The sequence below is a fragment of the Vespula pensylvanica genome, chromosome 4 (genome assembly GCF_014466175.1).
Source record: "Vespula pensylvanica isolate Volc-1 chromosome 4, ASM1446617v1, whole genome shotgun sequence".
In the NCBI taxonomy this organism is placed as follows: Eukaryota; Metazoa; Arthropoda; class Insecta; order Hymenoptera; family Vespidae; genus Vespula; species Vespula pensylvanica.
The window spans coordinates 8397984-8419138 of NC_057688.1; the positions used below are offsets into that span (position 1 = coordinate 8397984).

At 38.4% G+C, this 21155-nt stretch overlaps 1 protein-coding gene across 8 annotated transcripts in view; it reads right to left on the reverse strand.

Moving 5' to 3' along the window:
- Positions 1-3315: 3315 nt before the first annotated feature.
- The window catches only part of LOC122628649 (zinc finger homeobox protein 3), a 269125-nt gene continuing 251285 nt past the window's right edge, over positions 3316-21155 (reverse strand). For 4 of the 8 annotated variants that reach the window (XM_043811122.1, XM_043811124.1, XM_043811121.1 and 1 more), the window contains one exon: positions 3316-4594. In XM_043811122.1, coding sequence (XP_043667057.1) covers positions 3843-4594 — 752 coding nt within the window. In that variant the 3' untranslated portion in view covers positions 3316-3842. The remainder of the gene's footprint in view (positions 4595-21155) is intronic. The other 4 variants (XM_043811126.1, XM_043811125.1, XM_043811128.1 and 1 more) reach the window with 2 other exon arrangements.

Sequence of the window (21155 nt, forward strand, 5' to 3'; positions counted from 1 at the left end):
GTATATATTATCTACTTAAATATATATATATTTCTTATTTATTCATTTATTTATATATATATATGCATATATGTATATATATATACACACATATATATATGTATATGTATATGTATATATATACCTATCTATGCGCGCGTATTGTTTTCATTATTTATCGACTCATATCTCGTTTTTGCTTTTAATTCTTTTTTTTTTGCTTCTTCGTCCATGCTTTTCTTTCTCTCTCTTTTTTTTTACCTCCCAACCAACCCGCGATAAGGGGTGGGGGGGGGGGGTCATGCACTTAATTCTACGATTTTAGTCGTAATCCTCGTGTGTGTTGTTTGTATATGTATATATGTATGTATGTATGTATGTATGTATGTAAGTATGTTTTCTTATTTATTCGTCTCTGTCTGTCTATCTGTCTGTCTGTTTCTCTGTGCGTTCATGTGTATATAAATGTACACTAGTATTTTTATCTCCTTTAATAGTAACTTAGACTCTAATAGTGAATCATTTTGTCGTTCTCGAAGAGATCTTTACAGATAAACCCGCGATCGAGAGCGTAATTAATTTAAGTGATAAGTAATAAGTTATAATAATAGTAATAATAGTTATAGTAGTAGTGGTAGTAGTGGTAGTAGTAGTAGTAGTAGTAGTAGTAGTAGTAGTAGTAGTAGTAGTAGTAGTAGTAATAGTAGTAGTAGTAATAGTAGTAGTAGTAGGAGTAGTAGTTGCAGTAGTAGTAATAGTAATAGTAGTAGTAATAGTAATAGTAATAGTAATAGTGTAGTAGTATTTTTTAATAGTAATAGTAGTAGTTAGCCCGGTTATCGTATTATCGGTCCGGTTAAAAATTCGGTGCTTTCTTTCGTTATTTCTTTTCACTCTTAATTTTCTTTTTTTTCTATCCATTTTTTTTTTGTTTCCATTGCACATTCTCTCGCCCAATATCGTATCAAATATGAATTAATTTCTCGTGACCCTGCTCGTTACCCTCGTCTCTCGCATCAATAATCTCTTCTCTTACGTTAATCTTACTCGCGCAAAAGACAGAGAGAAAAACAGGGAAAAGTTGAAATTTTTTTTTCTATCAGCGAGTCCGTTGACTTCTATCATTTATCGATCGATCGATCGTGATCGATGGTGAACTAGAAAAAAAACGATATTTCTTACGACACTATAGATAAAATCTATATCTAACGTTATTATCTATCGATATTATTACTATTATCGTTATTATTATTATTATTTTATTATTATTATTATTATTCTTCTTATTATTATTATTTTATTGTTATTATCATTATCATTATCATTATCATTATCATCCTTATCCTTATCCTTATCCTTATCTGATTATTCTTATTCTTATTATTATTCTTATTATTATTATTCTTATTATTATTGTTATTATTATTATTATTATTATTATTATTATTATTATTATTATTATTATTATTAATATTACTCATTATTCATTATTAGTTAGTTGTTAATTAGTTAGTTAATTAATTAGTTAGTCGCTAGTAATATTATATTAATCGTTAATTATTATTATTATTAATCATTTCTTTAGCTCTATTAAATATAATTTTATTAAATATAGGAACCATGTTGCTGGGTCTTGTTCGTGAACGCGAACCGTGTCGACGACGCCAAGGGGCACCGGGCGGCGATGGTTATGGGAGAGTATTAAGAGGGACAGGGTTGGTGGGTGGTGGTGAGGTGTAGGGTGAATGGATGGGTGGGGGCGGGGTATTTCGATAAGATTAGAGGAGGAGACTAGGGGAGGATTGTTTGTCGTAGGGCGATTAGGAGATTTCGCCGTGTCCACGTTGATGGGCTTTCGAACACACCCGTGGCTTCTCCTTTTTTACAGTTTCTTTTTTTTTCCATTCCCCTTTCGCGTCGCGCTCGGTACGAGGGAACGCTCGAATCGGCACCCAGTCCCAGCGATCAGGGTACCGTGTGTTATGTTGCCGTGTATGTATGTATGTTAATGTGAGTCTATGTGTTTGTATACATACATCCATATATATATATGCATATGTATATGTGTGTATATATATATATATTATATATATATACGCGTTTTAATGCGTTCCGCAAGCTCGTCTTTTCTTCTCCTTCCTCTTCTTCTTTCTCTTTTCGTTTATAAATAATATCGATAAGACGGTAGATCGATCGTTGTGAAAATAACGGCGTTCCCCGTCCGAAGTCGATTATATTATTCGAGAGAAAGAGGGGGGGAGAGTATAGAATTAAAGAGGGGAGGGTGGAGGATGGTCTTTATGGGAGGATGAAAGAAAGAGAGAGAGATAGAGATAGAGAGAGAGAGAGAGAGAGAGAGAGAGAGAGAGAGAGAAAAAGATAGAGAAAGTTAGAGAGAAAGGAAAAGAGAGAGGGTTGTACGTGTGTATTCGTATGCGAGTATGTGATTTTTGTGTGTTGGGGGAAAGGGGGGTGGGGAAAGAGGAGAGCGAGATACATACATACATATACGTAATGTCCATATGCATGTATACATGTATACGTGTCCTTTTTTTTTTGTTCTTTTTCTTCTTTTTTTTTTCCTTTTTATAATGTACGTACGTATTGGTTAAAACCGATTTCAGAGAGTCCTCTCTATAAACGACAAAGTCAAAGTGCGTGCGTTGATCGACCCCCCATATTGCGCCGCACCCTCTCACTGGCCGCCCGTGCTTTTCTTTCTCTCTCTCTCTTTCTTTCTTTCTTTCTTTCTTTCTTCCTTTCTATCTTCTCCTTCTTATCTATCTATCCCTCTTTCTCTTTCCTTCTTTCCTTCCTTCCTTCTTTTCTTTCATCCTCTTAATTTTTGTCTTTTTTTTTCCATTTTTTTTTTTCATTTTTTGTTTCTTAGTATAACTCTTTTGTCTTCTTTTAAATCTTTATTATTACTTTACATAGGAACGTTTAAGTGAGCCCACCTCGGACAAGTCTCTCCCGTGTGTCTCTCTCTCTCTCTCTCTTTTTCTTCTTCTTCTTCTAGTAGACGCTCGTGCGCCCTTACATCGTATATGCCCCATTTTCTTTTCTCTTTCTCTCTTCCACTCTATCTCTCTATCTTTCGAGTCTCTTCGGCTTTCTCTTACTCATCTTTCTCGAACCACGTGATGGCCGGTGATAAAAGAGCAAAAAAAAGTTTTCACCCCGACCACCGTATATCCTTCATCTTTATTTCTTTCTTATTTTTCGAGTTTTTCTAACCTAACTTCTTACCAATTCTCTCTCTCTCTCTCTCTCTCTCTTCTTCGCTCCTTTCTTTCCTTCTTTCTTCTTTCCTTCCTTCCTTCCTTCCTTCCTTCCTTTCTTCAACATATCCCTTATTCGTTTCGTTTCTTTCTATCGGAGGAACTTTGTTAAAGCGCGCTAACTGGCGGCGCGCTGCGTGCTTACGTCGTTACAAAAATAATAGGCAAGTTGAGCCACGCGAAGAACGTACGGGCGCAACGAAGGAAGGACGAGAGGGTTCGGACCGATTATGGTCCGCCCTGTCGCCATCTTGGTACCTCTCGGTTAGCAAACGGGCCTCTTACTAAAAAAAAGCCACGGTGCCCCGAATAGTGCGAAAAGGCTTTTACTAATATTCCATCGGCATAGAATGTAAATTCTTGCCGATGGAGTCGAATAAGAGCCCGACGAGATGTCCTTCCCGATGAAAATGGATGGACGACTCTCTTTATCTTTCTTTCTCTCTCTCTCTCTCTCTCTCTCTCTCTCTCTCTCTCTCTCTCTCTCGTTCTCTCCTTCTCTCTCATTCTATTACTTTCTCTCTCTCTCACTCACTCACTCTTTCTATCCCGAAAGCGAAAATCGAAGGACGAGTTTCCCTTTTAACGGGCTCCAGCCAGTGCGGTGACCTCCTGTACGAGTTTCTGTCTCTTGGCGTCGGGTCCGTTGTTGTTGTCCTGATTGGCCCTCTCGTTGTTACCCTGCGATTGACCGGTCGTGCTCTCGGCGGCCGCACGTGCTGCCAACAGGGTGATTTGATTGACGACGTCCTCCATCTCGTCCGTCAAAGGATTCGCCTCCTCGTTTCCCGTTTGTCCGTTTGGATCGGGATAACCGAATTGCTGCTGTTGTTGTTGCTGTTGCTGTTGCTGTTGCTGCTGTTGGCGTCCTTGAACGATTTCTAAACGAGCACGATGCTGCGGTGTCTCAGAGTGTCGACGCCACTCGGTTACGGTCGTGTACGTTCGCTGTGGTGTGTTACTACCGGGATCGCAAAGTGTACAAGCGTAACGAGACTGTACTAGACGCAGAGCACCCCGACGTTGCTGATTACCCAAGTAACAGGAACGTTGATGAACCAGGAGCGTTGACTCCTGAGGATAAGCTCGGCCACAACGTCGACAAACCAAACACAATTCCGTTTCAACCTCACGACAATGCTGTGCTTGAACATTCTCGTTCGAATCGCAGGGTGGAGTTGGCAAACGTACCGTCTCCAAGCCCGGATGATTCGGATCTTGTTGTAGGAACGCCTGCATCAGGGAACGTGGCACCTGCACCTGCGTCCCACCCTCGACGTGAAGCGACATCAGACTGGCACCGTGAACGCTGCCACTTAAGCCCTGAGCCGCTACTGAAAGCAAACGTATAATCGTACCTTTTAGAAGGATCTAGTGACAATCCGTACGTTAGATCGATAATCGTTTATGAATATTAATTTGAAAAAAGAGAAAGGAAAGAAAAACTAGAAGAATCTTAACGACAGTGTACGATAACTTTCATACGCCTTGTTTCAAAACGTTTCAACCACGTACGATCATTCTTAAAATGATCTCAAGAGATCAACTTTTCCATCATGCATGTTTGGAAAGTTCGTTGGATTAATTTGATCGAAAGGAGGGAGAGGGGTTGGGTCGGGGAGGAGAGTTGGAGGAAAAGGGAAAGGTTGATTAGCTCACGAAGTTCCGGAAAGTTACGCGGATGTAATTGATTTGTGCCGACTTAGTTGTGTCATAATAACGTTAGCCGACCTAACGGGAGGAGAATTTATGCGGAACCTGTTTTTCGCCTGGGAGAATGAGAGAGATGGAGACAGGTAAATTGGTAGTTATTAGCCTAGCCGGCGGGCATTACGCATTGATGGGATAATTCCTGCCGCCTCCTCTGTGTAAGAGAAAGAGAATAGCAAATGGAGAGCAGTATAGAGAGAAAGAGAGAGAGAGAGAGAGAGAGAGAGAGAGAGAGAGAGAGAGAGAGAGAGAGAGAAAGAAACAGACAGAATAAGAGAGTGAAATAGTAAGTAACAGAGACGTATCTATTCGTACGATGATTAATTCTAATTCGAGGATTACTCGCTACGCGGGGTATCGTTTTAAAGTCTATTCTCTCAGTGTAACATTGCGATATCGCGTCGATTGTCGTTTAAAAGAGGAAAACGGAAACGTAGGGACACGTGGAAGAGATCGACGATCGACGTCGATTAGCCCCGGGTCGAGTCTCGGAGTTTACGCGGTGACGCGCACGTTTATATCCGCGTATCGTGTGTCCGACGTTGGAGTCGTTACGAGACAGGAAGCGTTAATGATACCCCTGCTCATTCGTTCGACGCTCGACTGTAATTATCGAGCCTGATGGGGCGGTAGTGAAGTCCCAGGGTTCTCGTCGAGAGAGACAAAGAGAACGATATCTTTTTCTATCTGTCTGTCTGTCTGTCTGTCTGTCTGTTTCTATTTCTCTTTCTCTTCCAAAACGATACGTTTTATTAGCTCGTCAAACACGATTTTTAAATCTAAATAAATTGAGCTATTGGTCGATATGATTTTTAGATTCGACTTAGATTTTCTTTCAAAAACGTTTGATCGTATTTTGATCGCTATAAGATATATGACTTTTTCTTTTTTTTCAAGGATATTTCTTGCTCTCTCTCTCTCTCTCTCTCTCTCTCTCTCTCTCTCTCTCTTTCCCCTTCGATCTCCCTTCCACCTTTCTTTGAAAATGTTTCGAACGTTTACGATACGTTTACTTTTTTCCAAAAGATAAAAGATGAGAACCTCTGGCTCAGACGAATCTGTTTGAGCAATGCTACCGAGCTCGTAGCTCGCATCGGCTTGGATTACGGTTTAGGATTCTCGATCTTGCGAGAAAATAATCCGCGTTTTTATGCGCCGTCATCGAAGAGATGCGCCTTCTTGGAAGAGAGTATGGAAGGGAGGATGTGAAAAAGGAAGAGGGGGTGAGAGGAGGGGGAGAAGTAAAGGGGTAGAGCAGTAAAGATCGAAGAAAAGTGTTACGAATAAATGGTGGGATTAACTCGATGATATTGGCCATGGATATAGTTCTTCGTTATTCCGTGGTCCTTCGTACGAACGATTGACCGTGTAAGTATGTCTACATACATTTACATTCACGTACACGACGTAAAAAATTCATTATGTTAGCTATGCGAAAGTATCGAGAGTGGTATCGTGTAACTCGGTTGGTTATCGCATCTTCAAACGCGATATTATCGTTTGAATAACGACGGCCGTTCTAGAGGATTATCAGGAATAATAAAGCAAGTAAGATCGAAGGGACTAAGATCGAGAAGATTTTTCTAACTAGAATTAGAACGATCGACGGTGTATTAAATTAAATCGAAATCGCACAGTTTAGAAAGAAATATTCGACGAAAGGAGAATTCGACGTCAAGTGGTGAGGTAAGATGTTCTTTAAGGCATCATCATCATCATCATCATCATCATCATCATCATCATCATCATCATAATCATCTTTGTTGTCTCTTAAGAGGACGATTCGTTCTTTTCCTCTTTTTTTTTTTGATGCTTTCTTTTCTTTTCTTTTTTTTGCACTCTCTCTCTCTCTCTCTCTCTCTCTCTTTCTCTCTTTATCCCCTACCCCTTTTTCCTCTACTTATTTCTTTCTTTTATCAATGGCTACCATCAGCTCGAGACCAATACGAAAAATATAATAAGGAAGACGCGGTTAAGTAACACGCAGTATCGCAGCTGGACGAGACGATCCGTGTGACACCCTTGAAACAATCGGACCGCTCGAGGAGAGGGTTATTACTCTTAATGAGCACTGGTTATTTCTTTGAGTGGCTTTGATTTGCCCTCCCCTTCCTTTCACCTCCCCGCTATCTCCTAGTCTTCCTGGTGTGTATACCACCAGTACGATCAACAGCGTGCCACGAGAGAAGAAGCGCGAGACCGATACGAGCTGTATGCGAGTTTCAAATACATTTAAACGTTCCCATACATGTATGATACATTATATATATGTATGTGTGTGTGTGTGTGTGTGTATGTTCGAGTTTGCGTGTATAGATACACTTTTACACGAACGAACCGCTCGTCTCGTCTTCTTAGAGGGCAGAGCTCATTTGCGTACGGATTGAGATAGTAGTGCTTCGGTACCACCTCGATGTGTGTTTTTGTTTAAATGTGTGACTGCGTACGAGATTCTGATTGCCGGCCGCTCCCAACTTTCAGGGGTTCTCACATCGATCCCGTTAGATAATTCCTATATAACCGGGATATTAACTTTCATAGAAGCGATATAGAAAATAAAATGAATTTAATCCGATTTATTTTAATCTTTTTAATACCTCGAAGTCGTTTAGCTTGGATTCTATTAAAAATTTTAATATATCGAATATATAAGTTTTTTTTTTGTTTCTTTTTTTTTTTTTTATGTACGTATAATATATTTCATAGAGCTTGACGATAATTATCTAATTTTTCAAACGAATATGCACGTGTATAAATATGTACGATATAAAATCATTGAAACTTTTATACGACGTTCGAATAAATGTTCCAAAGAAACGATCGGAAGGATTGATCTTTTTTAAGATATATGTCTACACACACACACACATATATATATATAAATATATATATTAAATACATGGACATATGTCTACATATGAGAACCTCTGTCCCGAAGATAGCCACGACACATGCTGGAAATTTGTTCGCCGGGAATTTACGAGCGAGTTTCCGTGTCAGACCCAATACCGTGGTGTCTGCTTGTAAGTAGGTATACGTCTGTATATCCTGGCAGCTATAACCTCTCGCGTCCGAAGGGACCCTCGAACGGAATAATCGTGAATGTCGTTAGTTAGCGCCTCGAAGAATTTTAATGGGGCTCTTGGTTGGACGATGCAATCGAGAAAGAAAGAGAGAGAGAGAGAGAGAGAGAGAGAGAGAGAGAGAGCAAAAAAAGAGAGAAAAAGAAACAAAAATAAGAACAGAAAAAAATAAGAAAAAAATAAAGGAGAAAGAAGAGATATCCGCTAAGCACCAACTAATCTGGAATATGAGACCAACGTTATGCGATTGGATAGGGGTGGTGATGGTAGAGAATAAAGAGAACAAATGTATTTGATAATGAAATAGCAAAGAAATCGAAGATAGTAATCGTCTTTGCAATTTTGTTGTCCTTTACGAACGTCATCCGAATTTTTTTGACTATTCAACCCCCAACAGCCTTTATGAACTCACCCTCACCCAGTCATCTTATTTCGCACTCTCTCCAGCCAATCCTTTAGCCGTCATTCGAGATCTTGGATAACGATCTTTCGACGAATTTTACGGTACGATACACATCATTGCGAACTAGCGAAGTATATTGAGTTTTGCACGCAGTTCAGGAGTTCCAACGAAAACTAGAGTTCCGACGTGAGGTTAACCAGGAGCGTGGAATCTGAGGTTTGAATTCATCCGCTCTGTGCTCGAATGGATGATATTTTACGTGACTCGAAATAATATCCTCTTCCTCCTTTCCCCAGCGTGCAAATACATATGTGCACGTTAAGAAGCACACACACACACATATATATATATATATATATATATATATATGCGCGTCTGTATGTGTGCGTGTATCTGTCCAGTACGAAAGATTCGTTATTTTGCATAATACGTCCGCGGAATTTCAAGTTCTCTTAGCAACGTCCTTTACATATCCCTTAAAGCGGAATTTAAATCGTGTTCGCATAAGAGTTGTCACCCTACCGAGGATTAATATCTCGATCTCGATCTTCAAAATAATTAATGAATGACACATTGTATATGATATTTACAAGTACCTGGAATGATATCTTTCTTCCCTATATTTACCCTGTCAGGAATAAAATCAACAAATCAGGAAAGAGAGAAAGGAAGAGGAAAATAAAAAGAAAGAGATAGAGAAAGATAGATAGATAGAGAGAGAGAGAGAGAGAGAGAGAGAGAGAGAGAGAGAGAGAGGGAGAGAGAACAAACGAGATAATTAAAAAGTCGTCGTAAAGAAAATATCCGATAGCTACACACACACACACACACACACATATATATATATATATATATATATATATATAATACATGTACATATAGATATGCACGTGTCCAAAAAAAAAAAAAAAAAAAGAAAAAAGAAGAAAAGAAAAAACAATAAAAAGGAAGAGAAGAAACGAGGTATGTACCCGCATATATACATATATACGAGAGTACCTATATACAATGAGTATCCATAAGTACGTAACGCAAAGTATGCAGAACGGTGCATTCCACGTGCGCGCTCGCTAGCACGTTCTCACGTGGTGACCACCGTACGAATGTAGGAAAACACGTTGTGAACGTGGGCGTGCATTCCTGCCTCGACGCATTATCTCCTTCTCCATGCCCACGTTCTCTTTCTCTTTCTCTTTCTCTTTCTATTTTACGTACGATCATCCTCGAGAGAAACCCTCATTCTTCTCTCTCTTTCTCTCTCTTTCCTTCTTTCTTTCTTTCTTTCTTTCTCTCGAGCCTCTCTCCATCCTTCTCACTTTTCCCCTTTTCTTTTTTCTTCTCTTTTTTTATTCTCCTTCCTTTCTTTTTATTCTTCAGCGAGACCCGTTATCGTGGATACCACACTGGGCTCGGAATGACTGTTTCACACCTCCACTCGCTCTCGTCCGAGAATTAGGAAATAAATTAGCGGCCGAGCTAATTTCGTTATCTCCGCCGATGGCCGACCCTCCCGCTTGAGACGTCAACGGACCGATGTCCGAGAGCTTGGACCGTTCGGTTGTACCACCAACGCTACTCTCTCTCTCTCTCTCTCTCTCTCTCTCTCTCTCTCTCTATTTCTGTCTCTCTGTCTTTTTTATTTTTCTCACTCTTTCTATCTCTTTATCTCTATCTTTCTCTCTCGTTTGCCAAGATCAATGGGCTCTCTTTTAAGTGGGATTCGGATTCAAGGACGATCATGGACGGTGATTTTAGAAAAGATTTATACCGATACTTCCTCCACTTTCTATCTATTCCCTTTTTTATAAAGGAATGAATATATTTTTTTCGTAGAATAATGATTAATCTTTCGGTTTAATATTTATCGATGATTGACCGTGGTGAAGGAAACAAAAATAAAAAAGAAATATATATATATATATAGATATATTATATATTATGAAGTATAATCGAACATGGCTGAGACGTTACACAGGCGTTCTCCTAAAGTTATAAGTTTTACGACTTGGCCCTCGAGCTTTAATCAAAGTCTAAATTTAGATTGGACCGTCCTGTGTGTCACCTGCACACGGTCATTCGACACAACGGGCTCGACTCGTCTTCTTTCATTCTTTTTTTTTTTCTTTCTTTCTCTCTCTCTTTCTCTCTCTCCTTTCCTCTCTTTTCATTCCTCTCTCTCTCTCTCTCTCTCTCTCTCTATCTTTCTTTATCTTTCTCTCTTACTCTTATGGTCGACCTCCTCCGCTCGCTTGGAAAACGTTTGGGTGTCGAGGATCACGAGGAAGTCGTAATTTCCACCGGAACGAGGCAGCCGAGCGAATTGACGACGGGCTTATCTCATGGTCTGGCCACGAAATCGGTTGGTACGCTTATCGAACAAGATAACGGCACGGCGTATAGATAAATTCCGTTAATTAATTATCGACGTATAGCTCCGTGGCTATTTTTGTCGTAGGCAAAAGGAAACTTTGTTGTAGACAGAAAGAAAGACAGAGAGAAAGAGAGATAGAGATACATAGATAGATAGAGAGAGAGAGAGAGAAAGAGAGAGAGAGAGAGAGAGAGAGAGAGAGAGAGAGAGAGAGAGGCTAAAGAGAGTCGCACGCAACCTAGGTTCACTACGTTCTTTCGTCTATTAATTTTTGCTATCTATATTTACGAGCCGTTGTAACTCTAAGACTTGATAGAGACCTTTAATAGGAGAAGAAAGAGACATAGAGAAAGAAAGAGAGAGAGAGAGAGAAAGATTCTGATTAGTCTTTGTTCAAAGTAAGATGATCAAAATTAAATGCGATCACTCGAGATTTCTTTAAATGTCAGACAATTATACTCGATTATATCTTTTTCTAGACAATTATGAAATTATTAATCCAACGTGAAGTAAAAATTATCTATAGAAAAAGAAAAAAAGAAAAAAAGATACACACACACACACACGAACACGTCTATTTTAGTTATAGCTAATGATGCCATATAAAGTAAGGAAATTTAGGAGTTTGATCGTAACAATAGAGAGACAACACTTCGACGTCGAAAGACGTTTACTTCCCAGATTCGAAGATACGGTGAGCTCATCGTCGGAATGACTGGCAAGAGACAGGTGCCTTCTTAACACCTGTGCCTCTCTCTCTCTCTCTCTCTCTCTCTCTCTCTCTCTCTCTCTCTCTCTCTCTCTCTCTCTTTTACACTTCCCGAACATAGGAGGATTGGGATTGAGCAAACACCTCCTTTACGAGCAATCCAAAAGAGAAAGAAAGAGAGAGAGAGAGAGAGAGAGAGAGAGAGAGAAAGGGAGAGAAGCAGCAGTTTATCCAAGGTTCTAGGATACGTGCTTGCGACTATTAATTACTAAATCGATCGAGAGAAGAAAATGGTGAATAATAAATAAAGAATCTCATCATTGTCGCTTCCTACCTTACCTGTCATTTCTTCAGAACTATGTTTCCACATGCTAGACGTAAAAACGTTCCTCTCCCCTCCGTCTTCCTTCCACCCACTCTTTTCCTTTCTCTCTCTCTCTCTCTCTCTCCCTCATCCTTTTCTTTTTTTTTCAAGTAATACGTTTCCAATTTCATAAGACCATCCAAGGATATTCTCCGAACATTTCGGCCATTTCGAAGAGTTTATTACGGTTGGTTAGCAATAAACTCGAGCTTTAAAACCGGGGGAGCTATGTTTCCTCTTATACTGGAAATGACAACCTCCTAGTACGAAATTATTACCGAAGGAGGAACCTTCTACGTTCTTGATCATCGATGTCCCAACTTCGATCTTTCGGATCGGAAAGGGCAGAGGAGAGGAGGAACGTAGTTGAGAGGAAAGAAGAACGAGAAGTTCTTGGATCGTTAAGGCCCTTGATGGTGAAGACCATCTTGGTAGGACCATCTCCTCTGTCTCTCTTTCTCTCTCTCTTTCTCTCTCCAGTCTTTTTCTTCGGCTTCTGACGAGGAACGTCATCGCGGAGGCTGCGAAACTCGGCAGGATGCAACCGGGAGGCAGAAGGTGGAGTTTGCTGTCATATACCTGATTTCTCCGAGTATCTCGAGCGTTCCGAGAAAGAGTGAGAGGAAGGAAGGAAAGAAATGAGGAAAAAAGAGAGATAGAGGAGAATGAGAGAGAGAGAGAGAGAGAGAGAGAGAGAGAGAGAGAGACAGAGAGAGATAAAGGTCTTCGACCGGTAGCCTAAGTTGAGGAGCCGTCTCTAAAGAGGCACACACACACCGGGGTCATTAGCGAAGAGAACATTTATCTTTGTCCTTCTCTCGCTCTTTCCTTCTCTCTCACACTCTTTCTCTCTCTCCTCTCTCTTTCACTCTCTCTTCACTCTCTTTCTCTCTCTCTCTCTCTCTCTCTCTCTCTCTCTCTTCCTATCTCTCTTTCTCTCTTGGTCTCGGGTGTTCGCACTTGATTCGCCGTCGGTATCAACGGGTGCCAGGCAGGAAGACCCGTATTATCGAGTCAATTGTCTCTCTCTCATCCCCCTCCCCTGTGTAGTTCAGCTGACTATAAAATCATTATCACCCGTCCACCACCGGCACGGTCAGCGAGCACCACCGAAGTCTCTCTCTCTCTCTCTCTTTCTCTCTCTTTCTCTCTCAACCCCTCCTCTCTCTATCGCTCTCTTCTCTCTCTCTCTCTCTCTCTCTCTCTCTCTCTCTTTCTCTTTCTCTCTCCCTCAACAGCTCGACGTTGAACGCTCGATTATCCCATTAATACGACGAGTCCGTGCGTTCATCCGTCCCGTCGGATCTTTAATTATTTAAATGCAGAGCCACGGTGGAGAGCCCGGCACCGAGTTCGAAGGGTACCATCTCTCTCTCTCTCTCTCTTTCTCTCTCTGGCTGTCTCTTGAAAACACCAAAGTCAGGGGCGGATCGATGTCGTTTCAATCTTTACAATGCTGCGATACTTTTCTCTCTCTCTCTCTCTCTCTCTCTCTCTCTCTCTCTTTACCTTTATCTTCTCCATATCTTTGGCTATTTAAGATGCAAAAACGATCAATTCGATGTTGATCACATAGCAACTCTCTTAACAAGATCGATACGCGATCGAGCAAATGGGTTAAGGCTACGAGCTAGTAGTTATGGCAAACAACACATTAGAAAAGAGAGAGAGAGAGAGAGAGAGAGAGAGAGAGAGAGAGAGAGAGAGAGAGAGAGAGAGAGAGAGAGAGAGAGAGAGAGAGAGATAAAGATAGAAATGGTTTAAGCGTCGAACGATAAATTCGTGTTCTCCGTGCGTGATAAATAATGAAAGAGGATTAACCAAATCGCCATGAGCGTTATGATTACGCATGCTATGTTGGCTTCGTTGTGTATAGATTGTAGGAGAAAAGAAAGAAAGAAAGGAAGAGAGAGAGAGAGAGAGAGAGATAGAGAGAGATAGAAAGAATGTGTGCACATGGACCGTAAAAGAGGGATGAGGAGACGGGAGAGGGTACGGTCAATCGTGGCTATCATTAAGCCACGATTTAATGAGCGAGGTGCGCCGGACGTGGGAAGTCGCCTGTCGCGCGGTAATTACCTTAGTTCAATTATTAGACGATTACCATAGGGTAATGGACATTGAAAGTGGGAGTGGAATCGGTTCGCGTGATCCCCTCTTTTCTGTTTTTATTTTTTTTTTCCTTTTTTTTCTTATTTTCTGATTTTTCCATCAAGAAATAGATACGTATATTTATACGTACATATGTATTATACTATATCTTGTGTATATATATGTACATTTTTTTCTTTTGGTTGCGATATCAATAAATTTTATAAAATAAAAATATATACATACATACATACATACATACATACATACATACATACATATATATATACATGTATATATATAGAAGAGATTGTAAATATGATTTGTTCTCGTAAAGAAGACAAAGCCGTCGACGAAGACAATGACTACGACGACGAGATCGATTTCGGAGACGATCGTACACGAAGCATCATCGGCACGATGCCTGCCGTATTAAGAACGGCGTGATTAAATAATAGGGTCTGTTAAATCGTAAGAGGGGAACTTACTTGGTCGTCCTATATTTGTACGACCTAACGTGCACGCTATTCGGGTCGTGCGAAGTGTAGGGACGTAAGAAACGAAGCTAAACCGATCCTAAATCGGCTCGAGTTCCTTCTGTCTCTCTCTTTCACTCTCTCTTCGATACACCCACCCTTTCTTTCTTTCCTTCTTTCATTCTACCTCTCTTTCTTAAACACTCTATCTCGTCGAAAGGTCGAACCTCAAAAGAAATCTTTTTCTTCTCCCTCGTCAATTAAAACACTCGTTACTATTGAAAAGCAAAATCTAGTTTGATTCGGTCGACGGATTAGAAAATATGCGAAAGTTTAATGCGAAGAGAACAGATTCGGGATGGTTACAAGAAGAAAAATATAAAAGGAAAGAGATGCTGATGCGAGGGTGAAAATGAGGGTGAAGATGGGGGTGAGGATAGATCGAAAGGAATAAAGGGCAAGGAAAATCCTTTGTCACGTTGTCCTCCAAGATAGGAAGGATTAGCAACCGTTAAGATATTGCTTAGTCGTTAAAAATAATTGTCAGCTCGATAATTAACGAACGTTTTTCGTTCGTTGCTTTTTCTCGAAGCGAAAAACCCTTTCGCACGAGGCAGAAAGTGGAGGAAGGAAAAATACTTATCGCGTATTTTCCACACTTCGATAGACAATAATCTCTTTTTTTTTCTATCTTGTTTCTTTTCCTTTTTTTTTTTTCTTCTTCCTCTCTTTCCATCCTTCGTATTTCCACGTTTCCTTTTCCCATCCCTTTACCCTTATCTTTTTCCTCGTTTCTTCTTCTTCTTCTTCTTCTTCATTTTCTTCATTTTCATTTTCTTCGTCCTCCTCTTCTTTTCTTTTCCTTTTTTTTCTTTTTTTTTTTATTTCACCCTTCCTCAGCCCTTCTTTTTCCATGCTTTCCCTTCGATCTGCTTACGCTCGGCAAAGCTGGCTTCTTTATCCGTATATTCGTAGTATTTTGTTAGCACATCGTTAGGAAGCTAAAGGGGATGCAGGATTCCTTGTAAAGAGAGAGAGAGAGAGAGAGAGAGAGAGAGAGAGAGAGGGGGAGTCTCTAACGGGAGTCTCAACCCACTATCTCTCTCTCTCTCTCTTTCTCTCTCTTTCTCTCTCTTTCTTTCTTAGCGGACCTCGTTACGCAGATCAGACGCAGCCAGAATCGAATTTTTCGCTGTAGAAGCTGCTTTACTCGTTTATGCATGCGCCAACACGTACATACATACTACTTCAACGAGTATCTTCTACTTCTTTTTCTTCTCCTTGTACTTTTACTTCGTGCTTGTACTTCTACTACCACTCTCTCTCTCTTTCTCTCTCTGTTTCTCTCTCTCTTTCACTCTTTCTTCTTTTTTTACGAATCTTTTCGTGTCTTCGAGAAAATACGAATTACTTCTTTTGACATTCCCTTGACTGTTTTTACATATATATATATATATATATATATATATATATATATATTTTATATTCTTCTCTTCTTTTTTTTTTAAAGAAAAATATCACAACAACATGGACAATAAATTAATAATTGGACGTAAAGGAAAATGAATTTTTTTGTATTCTCTCTCTCTCTCTCTCTCTCTCTTTCTTTCTCTTTCTCTTTCTTCAGGATAACACAAAAAGGAAAATTGAAATTGAAACGACAATAAAATTGAAGTTGAAACCTTGACTTTTCCCGTGTTCTCTCTCAATTCTTTTTCTTTTTTTTTTTTTTTTTACCGTGGAATATATTTCTGATATAATGAAGCGTGATTGTGTCGGTCGTATCGATACCGCGAGAGGAATAACATTTACAATTTTGACGAGTCCAGAGACAAAGGAACGAATGGAATACGTTATAACCATTGTCTATATAAGGAGAGCCGATATGAATAATTCTATTAGGAGAAAGATCCAAACAAGTGGTTCGTCCTAATTTAGTAGAGCATAGCTGATAATCATTAGGCGACTTAATTTGACTTTGGTGTAGTAAGAAAAGGGGGATGTAAACGGGCAACTAGGGGGAGAGAGAGAGGAGGAGGAGGAGGGTGGTGATGGTGGTGGTAGAAAGGTGAAGGCATCCCTTTTTATTATCGGGCGAACTCTTTCCTTGTGGTTGTTCTGTTAAGAGTTGGGGATGAGAAAAAGAAAGAGAGTGAAAGAGAGAGAAAAGAAATGGCTCCCGAAGAGGGGTTGAAAAAAAAGAAAAAAAAAAAAAGATAAAATGAACGGCCTGGGATAAGGATTGTAAATATTAATGCTGTGGGCTTTCTCTCTCTCTCTCTCTCTCTCTCTGTCTTTTTCTTTTTCTCTCTTTTGACCAAAGAAAAATATTTGAATAATAATTACCGAGGCGCCCTCGGCCCTTGTTACGTTCTCTCGTATAATATAAAAAGGTTCGCCAAAGGAAAAAAGAAAACAAACAAAAAGAGGAAAAAAAGAAGAGGAAGAAGAATAAGAGGGGGAAAAAATGGAAAAAAGAAGAAGAAGAGGAAGAAGAAGAGAAGGCACGCGCTCAAGAAAAGCGGGGTAACCTCGAGAATTTTCTAATTAGAAGGATTCAAGCGGATCCCGCAAACAATACCAGAAGCATCACTTCCAACGTCTAACAGGGTGGGAGAGGGGTTGAAAACACTCTCGAGATCTTCTCTCCCTCTTTTCTTTCTCTCTCTCTCTCTCTCTTTCTCGGTCGAATAGAAAGATTTTAATATCCAAGAACTTCGTCGTTTATTATCGCTAGTATCATCATTATTATCTTTTACTCTTTGGGGTTGGAGAAACGAATCGAAAAAGGGGAACGTTTAATACTTATAATATTATTATCAATATAATATAATGCAAGATTTAATATTATTGTTAAATATGTTTTTGTTTTGTATATAATAGAAATTACGTAGATATTGTTTTTGTTATTAGAACGATATTAGGCAATGCGAAATTAATTGATAATAAGCATCATTATATATCATAGGAGATATCTATATATAGAAAAAAGAAAAAAATATATTTATATATCTATCCAAAAAATTAATAATATATAGCTCCATGTGTAGATATAATATACATATAATTCTGTATATAGATATCTAAAAAAAAAAAATAATCTACATATCTATATATAGAAAAAGAAAATTTCACACGGTTGAAAGTTTCTAATATAAATGTATAAATATTATAAAAATCGTTTCGAAGGTAAACGAAAGGCAAAATAAGCAAGCAACCAAGCAAGCAAGCAAGCAAGCAAGCAAGAAAGCAAGCAAGCAACTAAGCAAGCAAACGAACGTATGTATGTACGTATATGTAGTATGGAGGGTTGAAAGTTACACGTCCCAAAGCACAAGAAGGTCTTCCTCGTTGGCCTCCGAGACATTTTCCGTCTATTCTCGCGGACGATCTGTTAAAGCCCGTCGCGGATTGGCCGATTCCTTTCTCACGTCGTTGTGGCACGTGATGAAAGTAATTAAGCGCGTAGTAGACGGACTCGGGTGTAAAAGTAGGGCATTACTGTTACCCGAAGGGAGATTAAGAAACCCTATCGCGTCTTTCGCGACTTGCCTCTACGTAGTTACATTGTATAATTTCAAATCGTCGTAGTGAACATCGTGACTGGGTACCGAGTAAGATTAATCGGGAGATTTTATATATATATATATATATATATATATATATATATATATTTACGTATGCATATATATATATATATATATATAGTGTATATATTGTACATAAGTTAAGATGCATGAACGACCTTAATCCTCCGACGGCTTTGTTACGACTTTCATCCTATCTCTCTTAACTCCACGAAAAAGAAATAATTTCTTTAAGTCGACGCTGAAATATCTTCATATCTTCATACCATTTCTTTTCTTTTCTTTCCTTTCCTTTCCTTTTCTTTGAACGATATGAGTTTTCTTTCGAATCGCGTCCGCGAGATAATAATAATTCACTATTATTTCGCGATGAAACATTTTCTCGTAAAAATATTTTATAACGAATAGGATGGATACTTTCGTCCTCTTATCCAATGGTAATAATTTTCTTTCTCTCGTTCTTCTCTCCTTTTTTTTTCTCTCTCTTTATTTTCTTTATTTTTTCTTCTTCTCTTCCTTCCTTCTCTTTCTCCTTTTTTTACCCCCAACGAACGATATCGACCAAGGGATTTTAATTTTCTTCAAAAGAAGTTCTTCTTTCAAGAATACATTACGATATATTGTTTTGTAACTATTCTATCATTTATTTAATCCATTCGAACCAATTCCTTGCTTCATTTTTCCTTTCTTTCTTTTTATCGGTAATAATAATAATTTTTCTTTTTTTGTTTTTTCTTCTTTTATTATTATTATTATTATTATTATTATTATTATTATTATTATTATTATTATTATTATTATTATCTCAACGACGAACCATTTCGACGAGGCTCGATCGAAGAACTTTTTTTCCGTAAAAATATTTATGTAACAATACCGATTCATCGTGTATACAATCGATAACAATTTTTCTTTTTATATTTGACGTGAAAAAAGTCTCTCGACAATAGCTCCGTTACTTTTTCTTTCTTTTCTCTCTTTTTTTTTTTTTTTTCGTCGAACAAAGAGATTGAATAATTTTTTTACGAACTCTTTAAGATTTCTTCTATTTTTTATCTTTTACTTCTTTTCTTTTATTATATTCCCCGCATAATATTATTATCATCATCATCATTATTATTATTATTATTATTATTATTAAAATCCTGGCCTGGTTCCTACTTTCTTTCGACTAATTATATTCGACAGGAGGCGAGGCAAAAGTACGCGCACACACACACACACACACACACACACACGCATCCATACATAAATACATACGCACGTTGACTCGTCCAGGGACGTCGGCGTTATCTCGATTGCATCGCGTCACCAAGTGCAGCTGCAATTTATCGTTGCATTTACTGTCGCGTTGGTACAATGAATTTACTACAATATTGCCGTCGGTATACCGTATCTCACGACGCGTGCCGTCCGCGTACCTTAACTAATACATAGATCCAATGATAATATTTATCGTACGTTCCTTCTAATAGTATTCGATCGATCGATATTAAAAAATTTTTTCACATTCAAGCAAAAATTAATTTATGATAATTCATATATAGGATACGAATACAGTAGGAGGGATGGGATAGTAAAGAAGAAGTAGAAGAAGAAGAAGAACAAAAAAAAGAAAAAAAAGCAACAAAAAAAAAAATGGAAAAAGAAAGTGGGCCATAAGAAGTCTTTGCGAGTATTAAGAAACCTTATCGATATCGAGTCTGGTGAGCACAATTAGATTCGTCGTCATCAAGCGAGCGCCATGAACTCTGACAAGAAGTTAACGATTATCTCACAAACATAGCTTTCGTGAGTATTGATTTAAAGATTTTTTATATTATATATTATATCCTCTCTCTCTCTCTCTCTTTATATATATATATATATGTGTGTGTGTGTGTGTGTGTGTGTGTGTGTGTGTACTTTACTTTCGAAGTCAAAAAGTATGTTTTAATTACGAGACAATTAGATTAAGGCTAATATATAGATAAAAAATATTGTTTGGAAAAAATAGAAATTATTAAATCAATGTAAAAGAGAATGTATAGATATGTGATAATGGGAGAGAAGGTGAGGAAAGTTCGAAAAATATTAAAGTAAAAAAAAAAAAGAAGAATAAAGAAAAAATAATTTTCGTTGATGGTATCAATACATTTATTTGGATCTTACCTCTTGGTGGCTTATCCGGTCTAACGCGAAGATTTATCTCCGTTCTAATGATTCAAATTAGCGAGGCAAACCGTCTTGAGTTTACGACAACGGGACCTTGAGTTTAATTAGATACCAGAGACGCGCGCGCGGCATTACGTCGGGCACGTTTAATTTTAGCAGCCTTTACTCGCTTATCCGACGTAACGATCTCCATGTGTCTACGTTTTTACCCTGACGATTTTCGAGAATTTTTATATCGTATCGTAAAATTTGTAGTGTGTGTATACATACATATATATATATATATATATATATATATATATATATAAAATTCAGATCAACAAAAGTCGAGTAACGTTAAGCGGATAATATCGAAGGTGAGAAAAAAAATATATACATATCCATATATACACACACACACATATATATATATATACACTATACTTTTATATGTAAACTACACTTTTTATATATATATGTATACGTATGTATGTACCATGTATAATATATACAAATTATATATGTTATTTAATTATATATCATATATAACATGTAAAAAGGAACAAGAAAAGGAGAAAAAAAATAAAGAAAAAAAAAAAGAAGTTAGTTCGAAAAGGACATGTAGAAATGATGATAGGTGAGGAGAGGGAGGGAAAAAGAAGAGGAGGAGGATTAACATTGCGTATGGTTTCCTCTCCTTTCCCGCTGGCTTCCTGACAGTCATTAGGGTAATCAACGAATTAGCGTTTCCGCGCTAAGAACTGGATAAGGCATAAAGAGTTAGGAGAGGACAAAGTGTGTCTTGGCACGCGATCCTGAGACCTCGTTCGTACGTTCCTCTGGTAAAACAAATTCGCCATGGCCGAAGGAGAAGATATAATCGAGAGATATCATCGTTATTTTCGACCGATGATAGATCGAATGAATGTTATTTAAAGGGGAAAAAAATCTAGATCATATGGATCTAG